Here is a 19183-nt window from a genome sequence, read left to right on the forward strand (position 1 = left end):
CAGCTGATCAAATGATTTTTGAATATGTATACAAAAAAAAGACAAAAAAAAAAAAAAAGAAATCAAAATATACACACTTGTACATGTTTATATGTAGAGGCTTCTTCCCCAAAAAGCAAACTGTTTCGTTTTTTCCTCTTCTATTCACATTCCAAATCTGTGGTGTTTAATCAAACATCTTCACAAAGCTTTCAGCGTCTGAAAACAGTGGAGTTACAATTTCAAGGTAAACAGTACATTAATCTGGTTGAAATCATTGACTTAGCCACACACACAAAAAAAGTCTATCCCTCTCTCGCTATAAAAAGTAGTCATAAAAAATTACAAGGGACAGACAGGAAGCTTTTCTCACGCCATCAAGTAAGTGTTACTCCATGCATCTCATCCAAGAGTTACCACTCTACTTGAAGGGGAAAAGGGCGACGTATGAGATTCCTAGGCAGGTTTCTAAACCCCTATAGAACATTCAAGTACTGTGAAAAAAGAAACATCAAATAATACAAAGCTCTGCCTTAACAACAGTCGATGAGAAACTAATTCAGGCACTTTCTCTTTTTTTTGTTTTGTTGTCAGCGTTAGATATAAGCTAATGGATTAAAACGCAGTGAATTCAATTACAACATTTGGCAACATTGGTGCACGATCTGCGCTGTACAACTGTTTTTGTTCCCTCTCGCCCCATGTATCTTTTGGTCATTGGATTTTGATTTTAGAAACAGATTTTGAAAAATGAGCCGTTTGAGTTTAGTTTTAAATTCAAAAACGAATTTTAAAATATGAGCCGTTTTTCTTTTTGATGGTGAAAAAAAAATTTATTTAAACTGATTTGATTTTCATTTTATATTTTGAGTAACAAAAAAATAAAATCACCAGAAAACAAATATGAAAAAAGGCTTGTTTGTTTATTCTGAAACGAGACAGGCAGACTCATTTACGGTGACAAAATGCTGCCACGCACAGGCTAGCCTGGCTATTCATTTTTTTTCCCCACCCATTAATGTTATTAAAGGCATTTTCTTGTGATAAGATTTTAAGACATTTTTCTCATTAAGACGACACATTTCTCGTATAAGGGCCAGTTACAGACTTTCTTAGTTTTTTTTGTTAGCATGTTTTAAATGGAACAACCTTTTATTTTGACATTACATGAAAGCATGACGATGCTTTACTGAACACTTTTCTGAAAAGAAGGTTTTAATATTGTTAAAACCATAATACTTCCACTTCTCGGAGTTTGACCACAAATCATTTCAAGTGAGGGAGGCAATACAGTTCGTTACGCACATTTCACAAGTACGCACAAGTCATAGTATTTTGAAATAGAAATTAACAATTCATTTGATCCAAAAACAAGCATACAAACACCCTGATAAGCATCCCATGTCCTATCATTAAAGCTTGCGTATGAGTTGTGTGTGTGTGTGTGTGTGTGTGTGTGTTATCACCCAGGTACAGTGGGTATATAATTCCATATGCAAATATAGCAGCAGCCTAAACAATGGGCCATCATCCAGAGAGTTAAAACATTAAAAACTATACAATAATTCATAAAATGAACACAATTTATGAACAGGCTTTGTTTATTCATGAATAAAAGCTATTCTAAGCCAGCTGTTCTGACAGTCTATTTTGTTCTTTCAGTCTATTTATATTTATATACCTTATTTAGTAGGCTACTTTTAAATTATTTCATTTCCAATTCATGTTATATATTAGTGTAAAAGTAGGCCTATAAAGATTACTTTATAGATTATATTAGGCAATAGAATAGGCTGTACTTTGTGTAAAGATGCACACAACGGCGGTCTTAAAGCTCATTATCAACTGTAGCAAAGTTTTTGTATTGTTGTCATGCATTGGGATTCTTATAATGGTGTTTTTGAAACATGCTGAACGCCTTTCAGATTAAATGAATTATGTTTACTTTGATTACGAACTATAACGCAGAGAGATGACTTGTCGAAATGTGTCCAATGATTCCATACGAATGTCCAATGTTACTCTCACTCCTGAAGCGGAAGTGATTTTAACTTTATTTTATACAATAATATATATATATAATCAGCTTTAATGAGGAAAATATCTCTTAAAATCCTGTTATCACAACAAAATACCTTTTATAACATTAATAGGTGGAAAAAAATAATAGCCTATAGTAGGCTAGCTTGTGTGTGGAAGCATTGCGTCACCGTTAATGAGTCGGCTGGTTTTAGAATATTAAAAACAAGCCTTTATTCGATTATGTTTACTGGGGATTTTTTTTTCTTCGAAAAAAACAAAAAAAAACAAATCATTTTTGAATTTTGCTTTAGTTTTCATCACAATGAAATGAAAAACGGCTCATATTTCAATATTTGCTTTTGAATTTAAAACTCAAATCAAAGAACGATTTGTTTTTCAATATCTGTTTCTGAAATGAAAATCCAATGACCAAAAAATACACAGACCCCTCTCCCAGTTAAAAAAGTCTGGCAAGGTACATCATCTAGCCAGAAATCTTTTGCACAGTTGAACGGGCCATTTTGATCACATTCTCTGACCTCTTGATTTGACATGGAGGGACAAATAAAATATATGTTAACATTTAAAAAATATGATTTCCCACTACTGTGGCTACAATCTTTTCAGGGGAAACTCAGCATGTGACTTAACAAGAAGCTGTGTTTGGATAAGAGTGGCGTATTGCATTATCGGCTTGGCAGTGAACCACTTCTAATAGTCTTAGAATGTTTTCCATTTACTAAATAAATAATAATGATCTCAATTGTACCAAAAATCCTTTACGAAAATGCCTGTGCAAAAATACATCTCCATATGTACAATTCTTTAACAAAATATGTATTCTGAAATAGGGATACTTCAATATTAGTATTCGGTTTCGTGTACGAAAAAAGCCAAAGGAAGAAAAACAATACACAATTGCAGAACCTAAAGAAAAACTCATGCTCTACTCAGCTCGATTGCTGACTGACATCAGTGGAGTTCAGGAATTTACAGGAGTTTGAAAGAGAACTTACTGTCTCCAAAAAGAAAAAGGATCTATTGCCTTTTGAAATCGACAGAAAGACCCACAATGAAAATGAGATTTAAATCCAGCTACTAACCTCTTCCGGGTCGTAAATCAATGCAGGAAGGTTGGGTCGCAGTGTAAAGGTAGTGGTCATTAAATGAGATGCTGATGGCCAGACTACTGTCTCACAGTATTGAGAGTCATGACGTCTACTCCGTTGCTGAGATGATAGTGTGTCTGTAATGCTGCTCTATGGCTCAACGTCAACCAGCCACAAGCCCCTTTCTGAGTCTGAAACGGCACAAAGGTCACCAGGAAACTCGCCGACAATCATTTTTCCAGCAACAACTTCAGTTTCTAGTATCTTTAGATTTCAGCACATGCTTATCTTTAGTGCTAAGATGGGTTGCGTCACGTTCTCCATTTATCCAGCAGGAGTTAGGTTTGCACGTGCTGAAAACGTTACTGAATCAAGCCCTTACTGTACTCAGAGTTAAAGGTACATTAAGCCAAGTTTGATTTGAAAGCACCAATAAGAACGTGCCTATAATTCAACAGCGCCATCTCTGCTATCATAAGACACACCCCCTTACTGCAGATTGGCTGCATGTTAATGAGCTTGGTCTGACACTGGTCAAAAGTTTCACAAATATTCCTTAGTGCACCTTTAGGGGTGTTCACACTTTGTGAGGTTTGGTTCAGGTTAAAGCGGTTTGTGTATTCGAATGAAGTGTAAATGCTGCCTTCCAAACTTTGGTGCACACTTAAAAAAAGAAGACTGATAAGAGGTCTCTGTCCACTTCCAAAAAACTCTGATGCGCTTTGAGTGAAATATAAACATAAAATAGACCATAGACTTCTAAACAAACCAAAAAACATCACTTTATGTCACAAAATGTGATGTTTTTCCTGTTTTTTTTTAATTGACAATCACAATGTTGCCAATTATAATTCAATACAGACGTGGTTAAGTAATTCCTGGCTCACCATTACAGATATTATAAACTCTTCACTGATTAAAACCACAATTAATAAACAGAAATGTATGTGTAGGCCAGAACACAGCACTGTTTGCTACGAGTTTTGGTTTTGCATCTTTAGTTTCGGTTGTGTATATAGAGAGTAAAACAAGACTAAATGCATCAGTTTCTTTCTTTTTTTTTTTTTTTTTGGTAAATAAATCTAGAGAACCAAACTTATAAGTGTGAACACACCTTAAGAAAATGACAGTGTTTTCTAGAGTGTGTTTTAAGAGCTTAGAGATGACTGTTGCTTAGATATTCAGTAAAGACATGCTAGGCTACTGACATCGATGAAATAATTCCAAATGAACGTCATGAAAATAAATAAAAAGCAAGTGCTTTAGCTAATGCAGGACGTTGGAGTTCAATTCCAATTGGATTTCTATGTAAAAACTGCAATAAAAATCAAACTCTCTCCGTTAGCATCTCTGAAGTAGCCTGAAATCCTTAAAAATTCCCTTGCAATAAACCCAGAATCTAATCTAAAGTTAGACGTATACTTTCCAAAAGTAATGAAAAACAAAAGTTGTACGATTAATGGTATTTTGATCTGTTTGCTATACATTTCCTAGCCTGTAAACAAACAAAGAAAATCAAGGTTTGCATAATCGTAGGTTTGCTCGTGTTGAAACTCCACTCCAGTCACGTGTATCTGCTCAATGGATTGAACGGAGCCTTCCAGCGAGGGCTCGTGTGTCATGATTTTAGTTGATTGTGTGTCTACTGTAGGGATGTTCCTCTCCTGTACACTTCCTCCAAGGCTGTGTAGGATTTCAGTTTCCAGTATTCTTGTTTGTCCAAGCTTCCCAAAGAAGCTCATCGCACCATCCGTCCTATGCATGGTAGTGTTGGTGAGGCTACGTACCAGCCCAAATCTGTACCTTCAGAGCCCAGCCATCACGAGTGCTCGGGCAGCTCATGCTCGGCGCAGCAGGCGTTGTACCCAGTGGTGCATTGTATAGATTCATTTTGACCTCCGACAGGAGAACTGTGTCGCTCTGGCTTATTATCCCCTGCATGGCTTTGGGAGGAGATCCCCATGAAGGACATCAATGGGCCACCCAGTGTCGTTCCACCCTGAGGATTGTGGGAAGAGTAAGAGAAAAAACAAGGCCTCGTGCAGAGTGGCGTGAGGGGGCTGAGGGAGCTCTGGGTCCAGCCTACTGCTCAGAGCCTCCACACCTGTGTCAGGGACGAGCCTTTGGCTGCGGAAACACACAAATCTCATGTGAGAGAGGAAACATTTTCTAAAGTAAAATAAAAGTAACACTAAAGTGCGTCACACACCGCAAAGTCAACACAGCGTGCACATGACAGTCGGAAGTATCGCACTCCAGATGCGCACGTTCACATGCCATTTAAAATGATATTATTCAGACGGCGCTCTGTGGCGTGGCAGAAATATGAACAGTGTCCCGAGCCGTAGCTGGGTGCCGCGGACTAGGCATGGGCCGGTATAAGATTCTGACGGTATAATAACTTTGAATAAAAATATCACGATTGCACGGTATTGTGATTACTGCCCTAAAAAAGAAAAAAATATATATATATAAATATATATATAAATATATATACATATATACATACACACACACAAAAATACGCCATCTATTGATATCTTTTCTGCTGGATCTACTGTTGTTCTAAAAAATACAAATCTTACACAAACCTTAGGAACGGTATAGCAGAAAATTTTGATAGTTTTAAAACTATGACTTTTCCAAACCGCAGAATACCTTGAAAACGGTTATGGTCATATGCCTACCCCAGACAGTCACCGTCTCGCGGCGCCCGTGTGCGTACACTGATAGAAATCTATGTTTAGAATTTAAAATGCGTTGCCCTTCAGGGTGCTTTTACACTTGGTCCAGACCTAAGTTCGATTGTCCACTCTCGGCTGTACAGCTATTGCTGTTGTGTACAGCTGTTGTTAGGTGATGGCCATGAAAGCAAAGCGCAAAAATGGAGGCGTCCACATATTATGGTCATTCTGCTTTTACTGAATCGTTTGCTTTTGTTACCAAAAGCAAAATAGAGAGAGCCACTCGTGTCTATCTGCCACAAATAAAAACATTCAGAACCCCACGCGATGTCTGCAGAAGCTGTTTTTGGTGGAAACAAGCAGACATTATCACTGTTTGCACTGGGTCAGTCCCACTTGTCGCCAAGGTAGGTGATACACAGAAATACACACACTAATGAACAATATGAAAACTAAAGTTAGTTGTACAGTTGGCAGTTCACTTCTGTTATTTGGTATGACTGCATTCATATCAGAAGTGAACCATACTCGAGTTTGCACAAACCTCTTTCAGCTGGACTCGGGTACAGTTCAAAGGTGCGCACCGAAGTTCAGAAGACAGCGTTCAGACAAGCTAAACACTGTACTCTGACATCAAATGAACCCGAGTGAGGACCAAAAGTGCTAGTTTGAAAGCACCCTAAGTCCCAATCCACACTACTAACAAACCATTTACTAAGACTTTTAGCTCAAACCATTAATTAGCTGTTTATTAATAGTTAGAAAGGTAGTAGTTGGGTTTTTATGTTGGGTAGGGATGTAGAATAAGATCATACTTTATAACTGCAGGTAATAAGCCAGTAGTCAATTTTGACTTTACATAAAGTGTTACCAAAACAGACCGTTTTAATCTGGGTTAACATGTGCTCAAATGTGTCTTTTGTGTTCAGATGTCATCAAGATCTTTCCCCCCAATTTTCTCAGTCAAAATCACTTTCACAGTGATGAAAGACTTTTTTTGTGCCCTTTTTACCAAAACTTCCTGTAATAATCATGTATTCACAATTTCAATCTCTACAGATGGAAGAGGTGAGCGATATTGTCCAAAATGTTTTTTTTTCTTCCCCTATAACAATCAATATGCGATAGTAAATGTTCATTTCTATTACCAATGATAAAATCAGTTTTATAGATGCATATCTTTTAATAAGGACCAGCCCATTATTATTATTATTATTTTTTGGATAGGTGTTTGATAATATATTATGTTTAAAATAAAAATGTAATTAATAATAATTAACTTAATGTTTTAAATAATGAGAGTAAAACTATTAATTGCATGTAATATACGCTGCTCAATAGAGTTGTATAAATTAATGGATACAAAAGCTAACAAACAACTTTTACTATGTTTCTTCAAAATAATACTATTATTATCAGTACTACTACTGTTACTTTTAGTAGTAAAGTTTAGTTAAAATTGCAAGGTAAACTAAATTTTTATTTGGTGGGCTGTAGTAAGCTCTCTGAGCTTCAGTGTGTAATTGACTAGTTTTTCCCCTTCAAATGACAAGTGACTTTTGGGCTTTTCATTACATTTACATAAACATATTAAAGATCCTAATATGATACTGTTTATTCCTCAGTGCTATTAGGTGCTCTTTAGTGGCTGTTTAAATAAACTTCACCGCATGAGCATTTACATAAAAAGAATCCAATCCAATCAAATGCCACATTTAAAACATTGTATATCCAGTTTACACCTGAATTTAGCATTATCCACCTGACTAACACGCATCTTAATATCTGCAAACATCTAAAACTTAAAAAAATTAAATTTGGGCTCTTCACTAATTTAGACTGTGAAGTTTTTAAATATATACTTGGCTAACAATTGCAAACAGGTCATTAGGGTCAATGTAAGCTTATGAAGCAGTCACACTCTATAAACAAACTAACCTGATGTATGAGTGAATTATTGGGCAGCCCTGGAGGTCCAGGTATAGAGCGAGCGTGTTTGCTGTGAATGTTGTTGATTGATGGAGATTTGGCCATTTTGGGCCTGCCAGGACCTTGTCCACCTCCCACTCCTGTTCCAGATGCTGACAAAGAAAATACAGAAGTTCAGCACTTTGGGATCAGGTGAGTAAATGGCAGAATTATTCTGTATATTAAGACCACAATTACATTAATGTTTACAGTATAGCATGAACTTTTTTGAAGATGTTATGAAAAAGAAATGAAAACAAAACTAGAGCTGTATCTGAAACACAATACTACCTAAACATACAGTACGTGAGCAGAGTAAAATTTAAATTCACAGTATATGTAAAACAGTAGATGAAAGGAACCTGGATAACCTACTATTTCTGGCAAGATTCTAATGTGTGCGTCCAGAGAACTAACCCATGAGGCCACGCAAGAGAATTGATCAATAGTAGACATGCGATTATGACAAATGGCGGATTGTAGTACATTTGAATTCCATCCATACTACTCATATTCATACTATATATACTAAACAAAAACAACTGTGTAGTAAGATCAAATTTAAATGTAGTATCTACTACAGTAGTATGTGATTTTGGAAGCAGCTTAGATCAAAAATTATTTTCAGAAAGAGATACTTAATAATAAATTGTGAAATCCAAAGTGGATCGACTAAAAGTGAAACTAAGAGTGGATCAAAAGTAAATATAGGGATGAAACAGAAACTGGGATCAGATTACTGAGCAATTAAATGAAAACTGGATCAAAAATCTCAACTTTTACTAAATCTCAACAAACTGCATAAACACAAAATTAAAAGTTGAAATTAATCAAATGTTTATCTTTGCTTTGTGTATAAAACTTTAAATGTTATGTAATGTGTTATATAGCGCATTTATTGTGTATAGCAATACACCCAAAGCGCTTCACAATCATGAGGGGGTCTCTCCACACCACCAGTGTGCAGCATCCACTTGGATGACGCAACGACAGCCACACACCAGCTATAGTTGGAGTGGAGAGACAGTAATACAGCCAATGCAGGGATGGGGATAATTGGGAGGCCATGATGGGTAAGGGCAGATGGAGAGAATTTGGCCAGGACACCGGGGTTACACCCCTACTCATTACAAGAAGTGCCATGAGATTTTTGATGACCACAGAGAGTCAGGAAACTAAATGAATTAGAAAACTGAAACCAGAAAAAACGTAACTCAAACTAAATAAAACTGAACTGAAATGAATCACAACATGGAACAGTAAAAATGACATTACTAAACTAAAATAAACCAAAAACCCTGTTAAAGTTAGTAAAATTAAAATGAATCTAGATCTAAACTAAACAGAAAAAATTATTTGGACTGAACCAAAATACAAAGAACCCAGATTAAAACAAAATCAAACTGAACCTCAAACCCAATTTAATCCAACCAAAAGAAAACGTTAAAAATTAGTTTACACAACTAAAATAAACCAAAAACCATATTAAAGTCAGAAAAATTGAAAAGAAAAAGAAAAACAGAAAAAGCTGGATCATACCCATAAAACAAATTAGCCAAAAAACAAATTAAAGTCAGTCAAATGAAACAGAAACCAGATCAAAGCTAAAAAAAAAAAAAAATTAAATTAAAAATAGAAAAAAATGGACTGAACCAATTGAAAAGAAATGGAAATCAGATTAAAGGTGCCCTATGATGAAAATCTGGGTATACCAAGTATAATAAAAGATCAGTATATGGAAATGGGCATACTGTGAGCCTCAGACACCACTGTTTCCTCATTCTCATAAAAATTCCAGGAGTGTAAAACCCTAGTGGACAATGGGCCAATCAGAAGACAAAACAAACTGTGACGAGACTCACAGGCCATCCCCTCCGCATTTGCATGCATGCCTAATTTGGGTCAATTATCCAGACCTGACGTCAACACGTCATCAAGCTCTGAGATCATAAAAAAGCTCTGAGATCTTTAATATGCACGCCTCATGCAACGTTTGATAAGCAACAAGGTTTTCTAATGAGACAACAGTGATAACTTTTAACACATTCGTACATTTCACTTACAATGCAAGCGCCAATTTGTTTACTGTGCGTTAATCGGCAATGACAGCATTAGGCACATCCAAACAAAGACTATAGAATATATAAGGCATGTCACTCATTTAGTTTTGAACAGGAAAAGTGTAACGTCTATATGGTGAATGAAGCCCTGCCTACTTGTACAGGAGCCAATCATTGATCACTATAGACTGTTGTTTCTCCGGGGTAGAAGCTCAGACCAGACGTGTTCTTTTATGACAGTTGGGTGATCAACAAACGCACTGGAATCTCAGCGAATACTTGCTTCACAGACATGAGAAATATATTCAAATAAGACTGAAATCTGCACTTTTAAATGAACTAACTACTCTTGAAGACAAAAGTTTTTTGGTTTTGTAATCGGTTTGAAACAAACGTGAGGTACAGTCCATTCTGTCAAAAGCAAATCACATGACAACAATTACTCAAATACTTACAAACTTGTAAACAAAGAGTTGCTGTCATTTCTGGAGGAGATTCGCCATCAAGATTAAGTTGTGGATTAGTTCAGAAGAGCAGCGCGATCAGACAATTATTATCCAGAGGATGATAACGTGTAGAACGGCCATAAATAAGATTGGTGTCGTGACTTTGTTCCTTTCAATTGTGCATGCTCATTATCTCGGTGATATGATGATTTTGTTTGATTCTAACGTTTAGAAATGAATCTTACGAGATAGTTGTTTAACTTTATTGGTGATTCCAAATATGTAATGTAATCGTAAGCTTGCCAAACAGTTTTGGAGAATTTGATGTTTCCCTAATCGGACAGAATTCCCGAGCATACTGCCCGAGAGGCGATTTTAAAGGTGGCCGCCGATGGAAAGGACTTGCTTTAAAGGCACTTTAGTTCAAACTGACCTCAGAGCGCAAAATGCAAGATTGAGACATTTATTCATCTCCATTCTGAATAGACATAAGATATGTTTAGTTAAATTTTTTGTAAATTTATTGTGTAATTTGATGCGTATGTTACAACAAACACGAGTAGACTGCTGAATTGTGTCGTATCGCTCAGCTTAACTGTCATCTGTTCATGCAGAGGTTGATATTAATTCCCGGCTGTTGTCTTTGACTGTAGCTTCAAAATACAACGCCATATACTTCTATCACTCTCTTTTGTCAAGTTTAATTATATTTTAGCCTTTATCCACAACTGAACTAGAGAGCAAAATAGGTTAACGTTGCTCTGATTGGCTTTATATTTGTCCATGTTCAGCATACATGTGAGAGGCATGTCATTAACATTTACAACACAATATATGTATGGTCAATCATGGACCTTCTGATTTTAGGGGTATTTTATGGAGTAAAATATAAGTTTATAAAACCGTGTCTGGAATTTTTTTTTAAGTTACCGGAGCCATAAACCTACTATGTAGATATTAGAGAACATTTTATTAGACTTCTTAAATTCATCCAAAAGGAAAAATAAAAACGTTTAATCCAGACTGACAAAGTGTACACACCTGTGCTGTTGAGGCTGCTTGATCCGGGCGAGCCCTTCCTCCTTTTGGCTTCCAGACGTGCATCAGTATGATGATCACTGCTCTGATGAACAAACGGTCCGAGCGAGAGCGTGGAGTCACTGCTGTTCATCACCACACTCATGCGTTTAATAGATTCAGCCGGGCTTCCTGAAGGAGGGCCTCGTCCTGTCGACTCCTGCTTCAAGCTCAGAGAGTTGGCCCTGCCTGGGGTACAATTTACCCCTACACTGTACACCCCACTATGGGATGATGACGTTGTCGATGATGATGATGAAGTTGAAGAAGGAGTTGATGCGAGCGAGGAATGGTAGGCGGTGCCCACGCTACCAGAGTTTATCGTACAGTTCTTCTTAAATGATGAGGAAGATTCTGAGGTGTAAGTGCTATGGGACGTTAGCAGGGAACTGGTTTTCCGTTTCTTGCCTGCACTAAGGCTACTGCTCGCACTACTACTGACGCTAACACTGCTATTAGTACTGCCCTTGATGATAGAGTTGCTTAGGCTAGAGGAAGGCTCCCGAGCCCTGAAGGATTTTGTACCAGATCGGGATTTAGGGGTTCGGTTGGAGCCCAACGAGGGTAGCGAGGACAAGTGGGCTGAAGGCATCTGGGGTGATGAGGCTGACACTTGTCTAGAAGAGCCACTGTAAGCAGGTTGCTCGGTGGCGGAGGCTTGCGGAGAGGAGCGAGCGTTCAGGGTGGTGCCGTACGACAGAACTGGCTTACTGTCATAAGGCGGCGGTGAGGACAGGCCGAGGAAGCCTGAGGATACGGAGGAGGACGAGGAAGAATGGGAGTTTGTGCTTGTCCGGTGAGAGGCTGATGGTGCAGTTGTAGAGTTTTCCAAAGCCAGTGGGATTTTCCTACAAAGTAATGGTGAGAAATTACAATTGGGATTGTGTTAATTGGAAATAAAGTTGCTTGTGGGAGGCGTCTCAACACACTCACTTCCACATTTGGGAGTTGACATGCTTGTCCAACATGGTTGTCAGAGCACACCGTACTTGATCCCAGCGCCGGTCGAATGCAAAACAACCTCTACCGTACAATCGACTTCCAAAAGTGCAGTACTAGTGAGAGAGAACATGAATGCTACATTTAGATAAGAGTTCTACACATACATTCTCTTCATGGATTCAGATCAAGGGCGAATCAAACTCTAAAGATTTTGGTTCGCCGGCAAATTGGATTCAAATGAGGCCCTGGATATTCATTTGAATCTGATATAGAATAGCTCTGCCATTCAAAAGCTGAAAAATGAATGGAAGTGACTTTCTAATGCAGGCACTTAAGAAAACACTTGCTAACACTTCACAGGGTAAGATCACAAGGTTTCTTGTACTTACAGCAGCTGGTCGTGGGTGGTAACCTGAATAATGGCAGTCCAGTTTTTCTGTGGCCTCCTCTCTGTCCTCGTTCTCCCCCTCGTCGCTGGACACGCGGCTCGTCTCGGGACCGACAGGGGCTGGGTGAGAGTGGTGGGCCTGGTCGTGGGCCATGGCTGGGTCTCCTCCACTGTGAGAGTTACTGCTGTTGATTCTGAAGACAAAGATGAGCACCAAGAGGATAAATTTACATTATTATCAACCACCTGGGTAAACAAAAAGCAAGAGGAGCTCTATAATTATGAATAGAAACTGAAGCTGGCTAATAAAAGGAATTTAAAGGATTAGTGGGGCAGGAGGAAGCCACTTACCGCGGAAGCCCAGAATTGTGAGGTTTGGGTTTGCTGGGGGGCAAAGGCTTGGTGGCATCGGCAGTGCCATTGCCATGGGGGACCGGGTGAGGGTCCTGTGAAAGGCGGGAGGGGGGAGGGTGAGGGTCCCTGAGAGGGGGTGCTGGGTGTGAGGGGTCCAACCTGAACTGCAGCTCCTTGTCACGTGTTTTGCTCTTGTGCTCAGCGAGCAGCGTGTCGAAGCGTTGCCGTCGCCCAAGCACCGCCCTCCTCTGGCTTATGGAATGTGACTGTGGAGAAACAGGGGAGATAAATAACAGTTATCTATTAAGTGTCTCAAAATTAATTAATTCTTCGATGCAGATGCGGACAATTTGGTATTGGTTCAGTAGTAGATCATAACTAGTTATTACGTGCTGATGTCATTTATCACATATGCGCTATGCCACACTAGAATACTATGGCAAAGTAGATTATTGTGCACAATTCACTGCTTGTAAGTTTGCTGGACAGACTTTCACGGACACTTAGAAAGGAACAGCACGAGCTGCTATTTCACTACTAGGGAAAATTCTGTAAATCTCCATGTCTGCTTCTCTCTCCCTCACTTTGGACATTCGATCCATTGGCATGTTTGTGAGGTAACACCTCTCCTCTTGGCTGCTAAAGCAATACTTGTGGATCCAGGCATGAGCGTGCGTGTGTATTACGGACTACTTGTGATAACCGCGTATTTTCCTTATTTAGACAGTGACCGCCACTGTTGATTGTGACCTCATCAGTGTTGACTGTGACCTCATTGGTAAACAGCCCTTTTATTTTTAGAGCCAATATAAAGACAATATTTATATAAGACAGTATTTATAGATTTAATTGATGTTGGCTAATTTTAAAGTAAAATTCAAAAATTCTGACTTAATGAAATAATGAAATTAGCATCTATATAGGGCTGGTAGATTGATCAAAGGTGATTTTCATATGCATTTTGTCAGTACTAAAAAACTTTGTTTTTAGTAAAATCACGATTTTAGATACCGCAGCATTTACTACACAGATTCAGAATACACTGACAAACTATGTAAAATCATGTGCAAAATCGATTCAATTTAATTGGACACAGTGCTTAATTTAAGCCGGATCTTGCCGGATTCTCTTCCGGAAATTGTCAGATATTGTTTTATACATGTTTTGCATTCTGGTAATTATTTGAATGGATCAGGCATTAACTTGTGCATGGTGAATACCTACGTGTGTGTGTGTGTATGTGTGTGTGTATGTGTATGTGTATGTGTATGTGTGTGTGTGTGTGTGTGTGTGTGTGTGTGTGTGTGTGTGTGTGTGTGTGTGTGTGTGTGTGCGTGTGTGTGTGTGAGAGAGAGAGAGAGAGAGAGAGAGAGAGAGAGAGAGAGAGATTGAGAATGAATGCATACAAAGGCTGTTTGGATTGGATACACAGTAGTCAACATGAGCAAGTTAAAGCAGAAAGCACATTTGACTAATGACCCTCACCAATATTTTTTAGCCAATCTGCTTTTTAATGTTTACAATCACTCTCATTGGTTTGTGAGTTGTTTAGTGCGCATTGAGCAGCGAAAATAAATAATGGCATAGTGGTTAACCTAAATAATATTAGTATTGTCAAAATGGCAAAGAGGCAGTCACACATATTCTTGTTTTTTTTTTTTGTTTTTTTTTTTTAAACCATGAGTAAACCTGATAATGAACTTGATAAAACGAGATTTCGAAAAGATGAAACTGCGTGAATGGATCAGGATAGCGGGAGACAGAAGCAAAAATTGATCTCAAGTCAGACAGAAAACATGACAGAAGGGGTAACTTTTCCACTTGGCAAATAATAGTGAAGTGAACTGAATAGTGATTGTAAATACAATTTATGTTTGTAGCTACATATTTGTATCATCCATGACTGACCTATAATGTTATGTATGGCAAAAAATAGTTAAAGACCGTTCAGAAATGCTCTTTTTTTGTGCTATCACCATTTAATAACGTAATGTTCCAGAAAAATGTAAACTGTATGGTGGACGTCTGTCTCTGTAACGTTTATTTCCTGGTCTTGTTCCGGGAATTATTCATTAACAAATTAAGCACTGATTGGACAATAATGAAATCGAAATAATGATTCTGTGGTGATGACAGTTCTAAGTAGTAAAAGCTGCAACAAATAAAAGCATGTGAAAATACTATAAACTTCATAACGTCAGTTGAATGTTTAAAATAAATCCTTCTGTGGATTCAGTAAATTATTTAGTAGCTACGACGATCAAATTAAAGCAGTTATGTTTAATAATCAACAATTTTTTTAGGAATTTCCTGGGTTTGGATATTTAGAACTTAAGCACAAGAGCACCACTATTTCACGGGAAACGTGCTTCCCAGACAAGATTTTGTTTAATCATACCTTTCGTATTCTATATTTGCAAAATAATTTTTATTAATCTCCCCCCACCAGCCCTATATGTATATGGAAGTTTTCATAGTACACCCATAATTAAAGTTTAAATGTGTAGAAAGTGGCATACCTTGCATGTTAAGGATCTTGTGCATGGCTTACGTGCTGTCATATCCATAACCCCACAATGGATATCAGGATTAAACTCTCGCTCTGGATGGAGGAAAAATACACAAAAATAAAAAACAACACTCAAGAAGTCTACTGTACATTTTTCTCCTGAATGATCTGACATTAGCAGCAGCAGTGACAGAATGAAAGTTCACCTTGTCTCTTGTACAAGGGTCTTCTGCTACTGGCATTGTCCTGTTTCTTGTCTTGGGACGATTGGTGGCCTTTTCCATTGGGGATCTGACCAGGGGCTAGCTGTGGAGCCTTTGGTATGGAAGGGAAGTTAAGGCCTGACTTTAGGGGAGAGGTGCTCACAGTATTGGAGGAGGAGGAAGAGGAAGAGAAAGTGGAAGAAGAGGCGGGCACGTGGGGGAGTTTGGCTGAAGATTCCACCTTCAGATGGACCTTCTCTACTTTAACTGTAGGGATTTGGCTGAGAAGCAGAGAAATAAAGACAATCTGTAACTGTGCCAAAGGTGGGAGTGTTTCTGATTACACACAAATTATCTTCACACAAAATTCATATTCACTCCATCAAAACACACATACACACCTCTCCTCTGACGGCACCCTGAAAGGGAAGTGAGGCTTCCGGTGAGGCAGCTTCTCTTTGGTAGATTTAAAGATTTTCGTGGGGACACTGCTGTTTGCGCTGGAGGGGCGAGCCAGTGTGCTTCCACTGCCCCCAAGACTGCCCTTACTTCGAGAGTTTGCGAACGCAGGGGAGCTGGCATAGCTGGATGGGGGCTTGCTGCTGGAGCTGTGTCTTCTCTCTGAGGGGGGACACATTTGAAAGATGTCACTCTCTGAATGATCAATATGTTGCAGGCAAAGATGACATACATGTTTACAAGGGATACATTTTTGATTCGGTTTAATTTTTCACCACCATTGGTAGTTTTATTTAGGATCTTTTCTGGATTCTGTTTTCAGTAATATCAGCCGAAAAAAAATTCAAACAAGTTACAAATGTCTTTCATATTATGATACAGTTGAAGTCAGAATTATTAGCACGCCTGTATATTTTCCCCCAATTTCTGTTTAAAGGAAAGCTTTTTATCCATTACATTTCTAAACATTATAGTTCTAATAACTGATTTCTTTTATATTTGCCATGGTGACAGTACATAATATTTAACAACACATTTTTCAAGATACTAGTATTCAGCTTAACTAGGCAAGTTAGGGTAATGAGGCAAGTCATTGTATAAAGATGGTTTATTATAAAATCAGAAAAGAAAAAAAAACACTCCAGGGGGCTAAGAAAATTTAACTTAAAATGGTTTTAAAAAAATGATAAACTGCTTTCGTTCTAGCTGAAGCTAGAAGCTTGATGTTGGATGCTGAAGAAAAACATTATAGGAAATACAGTGGAAAAATCCTTGCTGTTAAACATAATTTAGAAAATATCTGAAAAAGAAGAAAAAAAAAAGATTCACAGGAGGGCTAATCATTTTGACTCCAACTGTATTCACCTTATTCTCCTCCGACGAGCGGGCGCTGCCATTTGAATCTTTTTGGCTTGAGACTTCCGATCTCATTCACTTGCATTCATTTTTTGACGTTAAAAACTGCTCATTACGCGGATTGATGTTGCAATTTGATATTTTCTTATTATATTATTCTACTTGGTCTGTATAATCATGCAAACATTTGTTTGTAGAGCAAGTAGTTTGACCGTTTTCTGCCGTTTATTATTCCTAGTCATTTCTCCCATAGGCGACTGAATCGGAAGTTCTAAGAAAATCGCGAAAACAGGCGCACTTCCGCATTTTAGAATAAGGTCAATAATATAACCATGCAAAATAACTTATTGGGCAACATAAAATGTAGGAGAGACTTATGTTTATGTTATAAATTATGTTTCGCCATTAGTGGATCTTATACAAGTGACAGCTTGTCTGCCCGCACAAAGAGATGTTGCTTTAGTGCAGGGGTCACCAATCCCGGTCCAGGAGAGCCAGTGTCCCTGCAGGATTTAACTTCAACTTGCATCAACACACCTGCCTGGGTGTTTCAACTATACCTAATAAGACCTTGATTAGCTTGTTCAGGTGTGTTTGATTAAGGTTGGAGCTAAAATCTCCTGGACACCGGCCCTCCAGGAACAAGTTTGGTGACCAATGCTTTAGTGAGAGGGCAAGTTACTTTGAATAAAGATTACAAGATTCAAGTAGAATAATATAATAAAAACATCAGTTTGCAGAATCAAGCACCATAAAAAGCTGTTTTTAACATCTAAACATGAATGGAAGTGAATGAGATTAAAAGTCTTGAACCAAAAAGATTCAAATGGCTGCGTCTGCTCGTACAAGAAGAGTAGGGTCAATATTAATATCAATATCTAAAATAATTTGATTTAAATCATTCTTTTTCATTTTATTTAACTTTGAAGTCATACAAACGTCTTTTTGTTTAATTTTTCTAAGTATCAGCATATTTTTTATGTAACAGAAACAACAACAAAAAGAAAACACTTAAACCAAAAAAAGGACATACTTGCTTAACATTTGCAGATTTTTGGATTTGTCTTTGCACTTTGCTCAAGAAAAAACACAACCATTTTAATGTGCAGTTAACATAACCTCCTCTTACTCCAAGTACATTAATTCTCAGGCGCTAAATAAACTAAAACACATTAGCTTTCATTGAGTAATAATTACCAGACAATAAAACAAGATTTTCAGTCAAAAGAGTGGACATTTGTGATGTATTAAAACACTGGGATCTCTTCATTCTCGCATGCCAATGCGCGCACACACACACACACGCACGCACGCACGCACGCACACACACACACACACACACACACACACACACACTCATACTTTAGTCTGATGTCTCGCCTTTGTTTATCTGTGCTGATAAAACTAAAGCAAAAACCCAACAAAAGAAAAGGACACCAGGAAGAAATCCTTGACTTATTTATTTCTCACAGATGCCTGTGGCTTCTTGCTGGATTGTTGGCGCTGCTCCGAGAAAGTGAGCCAAAAGCAATTTGAGTAACCAAAAGCCCAATCGACAAAGCCCCAATTAGACCACAACACTCCGCGATATCATTCCGCCTTGTGTTGAAAAGCAATCTGGGATCGTTGTGAGGAAACTGTACACCAAATACTGCTACCTGACAAATGACCACAGGGAAATACCAACAAACTCAAGAGCCCAGAGCAAAAGAAAGATCAGTGTTCACAAAGGAACAGCACAAACTTATAGCATTTTGGCCTTTAACATAACAAGGAGCCATCAGCCCATCAAAACACACATCTTCAGGCTGTAATCGATAAAAGTAATTTATAAAAAATCTATATAAAAAGAATCTAAATGGTCAACACTGACTTCATTAGCCATTTGTCACAAGTGTTTGTCAGATATGTCCACATGAAAAAGCAAAATATGTTTCCAGAAAAAAAGGCAATCTAATCTATATACTCCAATAGCATGTTTGATTTTATTTTTATTTTTATTTTATTTTTTCTTATCTGTACCAGAAAAAAACAACAACATTTAACAAAATGTTTTAAAACAGACTGGTCCAAGTTTTAACAATGAGTTTAAATGTCTTAATCATCACTAAACTATAAATACTTCCTA

General features: G+C 37.8%; 1 protein-coding gene across 2 annotated transcripts in view; it reads right to left on the reverse strand.

Moving 5' to 3' along the window:
- Positions 1-1129: 1129 nt before the first annotated feature.
- The window catches only part of atxn7 (ataxin 7), an 85361-nt gene continuing 67307 nt past the window's right edge, over positions 1130-19183 (reverse strand). Inside the window, exons 6-14 of one of the 2 annotated variants that reach the window (XM_087273582.1) lie at positions 16143-16362; positions 15745-16022; positions 15549-15631; positions 13027-13295; positions 12677-12869; positions 12279-12400; positions 11310-12193; positions 7733-7875; positions 1130-5237 (exon numbers count right to left, since the gene is read on the reverse strand). In XM_087273582.1, coding sequence (XP_087129708.1) covers positions 5220-5237; positions 7733-7875; positions 11310-12193; positions 12279-12400; positions 12677-12869; positions 13027-13295; positions 15549-15631; positions 15745-16022; positions 16143-16362 — 2210 coding nt within the window. In that variant the 3' untranslated portion in view covers positions 1130-5219. The remainder of the gene's footprint in view (positions 5238-7732; positions 7876-11309; positions 12194-12278; positions 12401-12676; positions 12870-13026; positions 13296-15548; positions 15632-15744; positions 16023-16142; positions 16363-19183) is intronic. The other variant, XM_087273583.1, reaches the window with a different exon arrangement.

This window comes from Danio rerio, chromosome 11 (genome assembly GCF_052040795.2).
Source record: "Danio rerio strain M-AB ecotype USA chromosome 11, GRCz13ab, whole genome shotgun sequence".
NCBI lineage: Eukaryota > Metazoa > Chordata > Actinopteri > Cypriniformes > Danionidae > Danio > Danio rerio.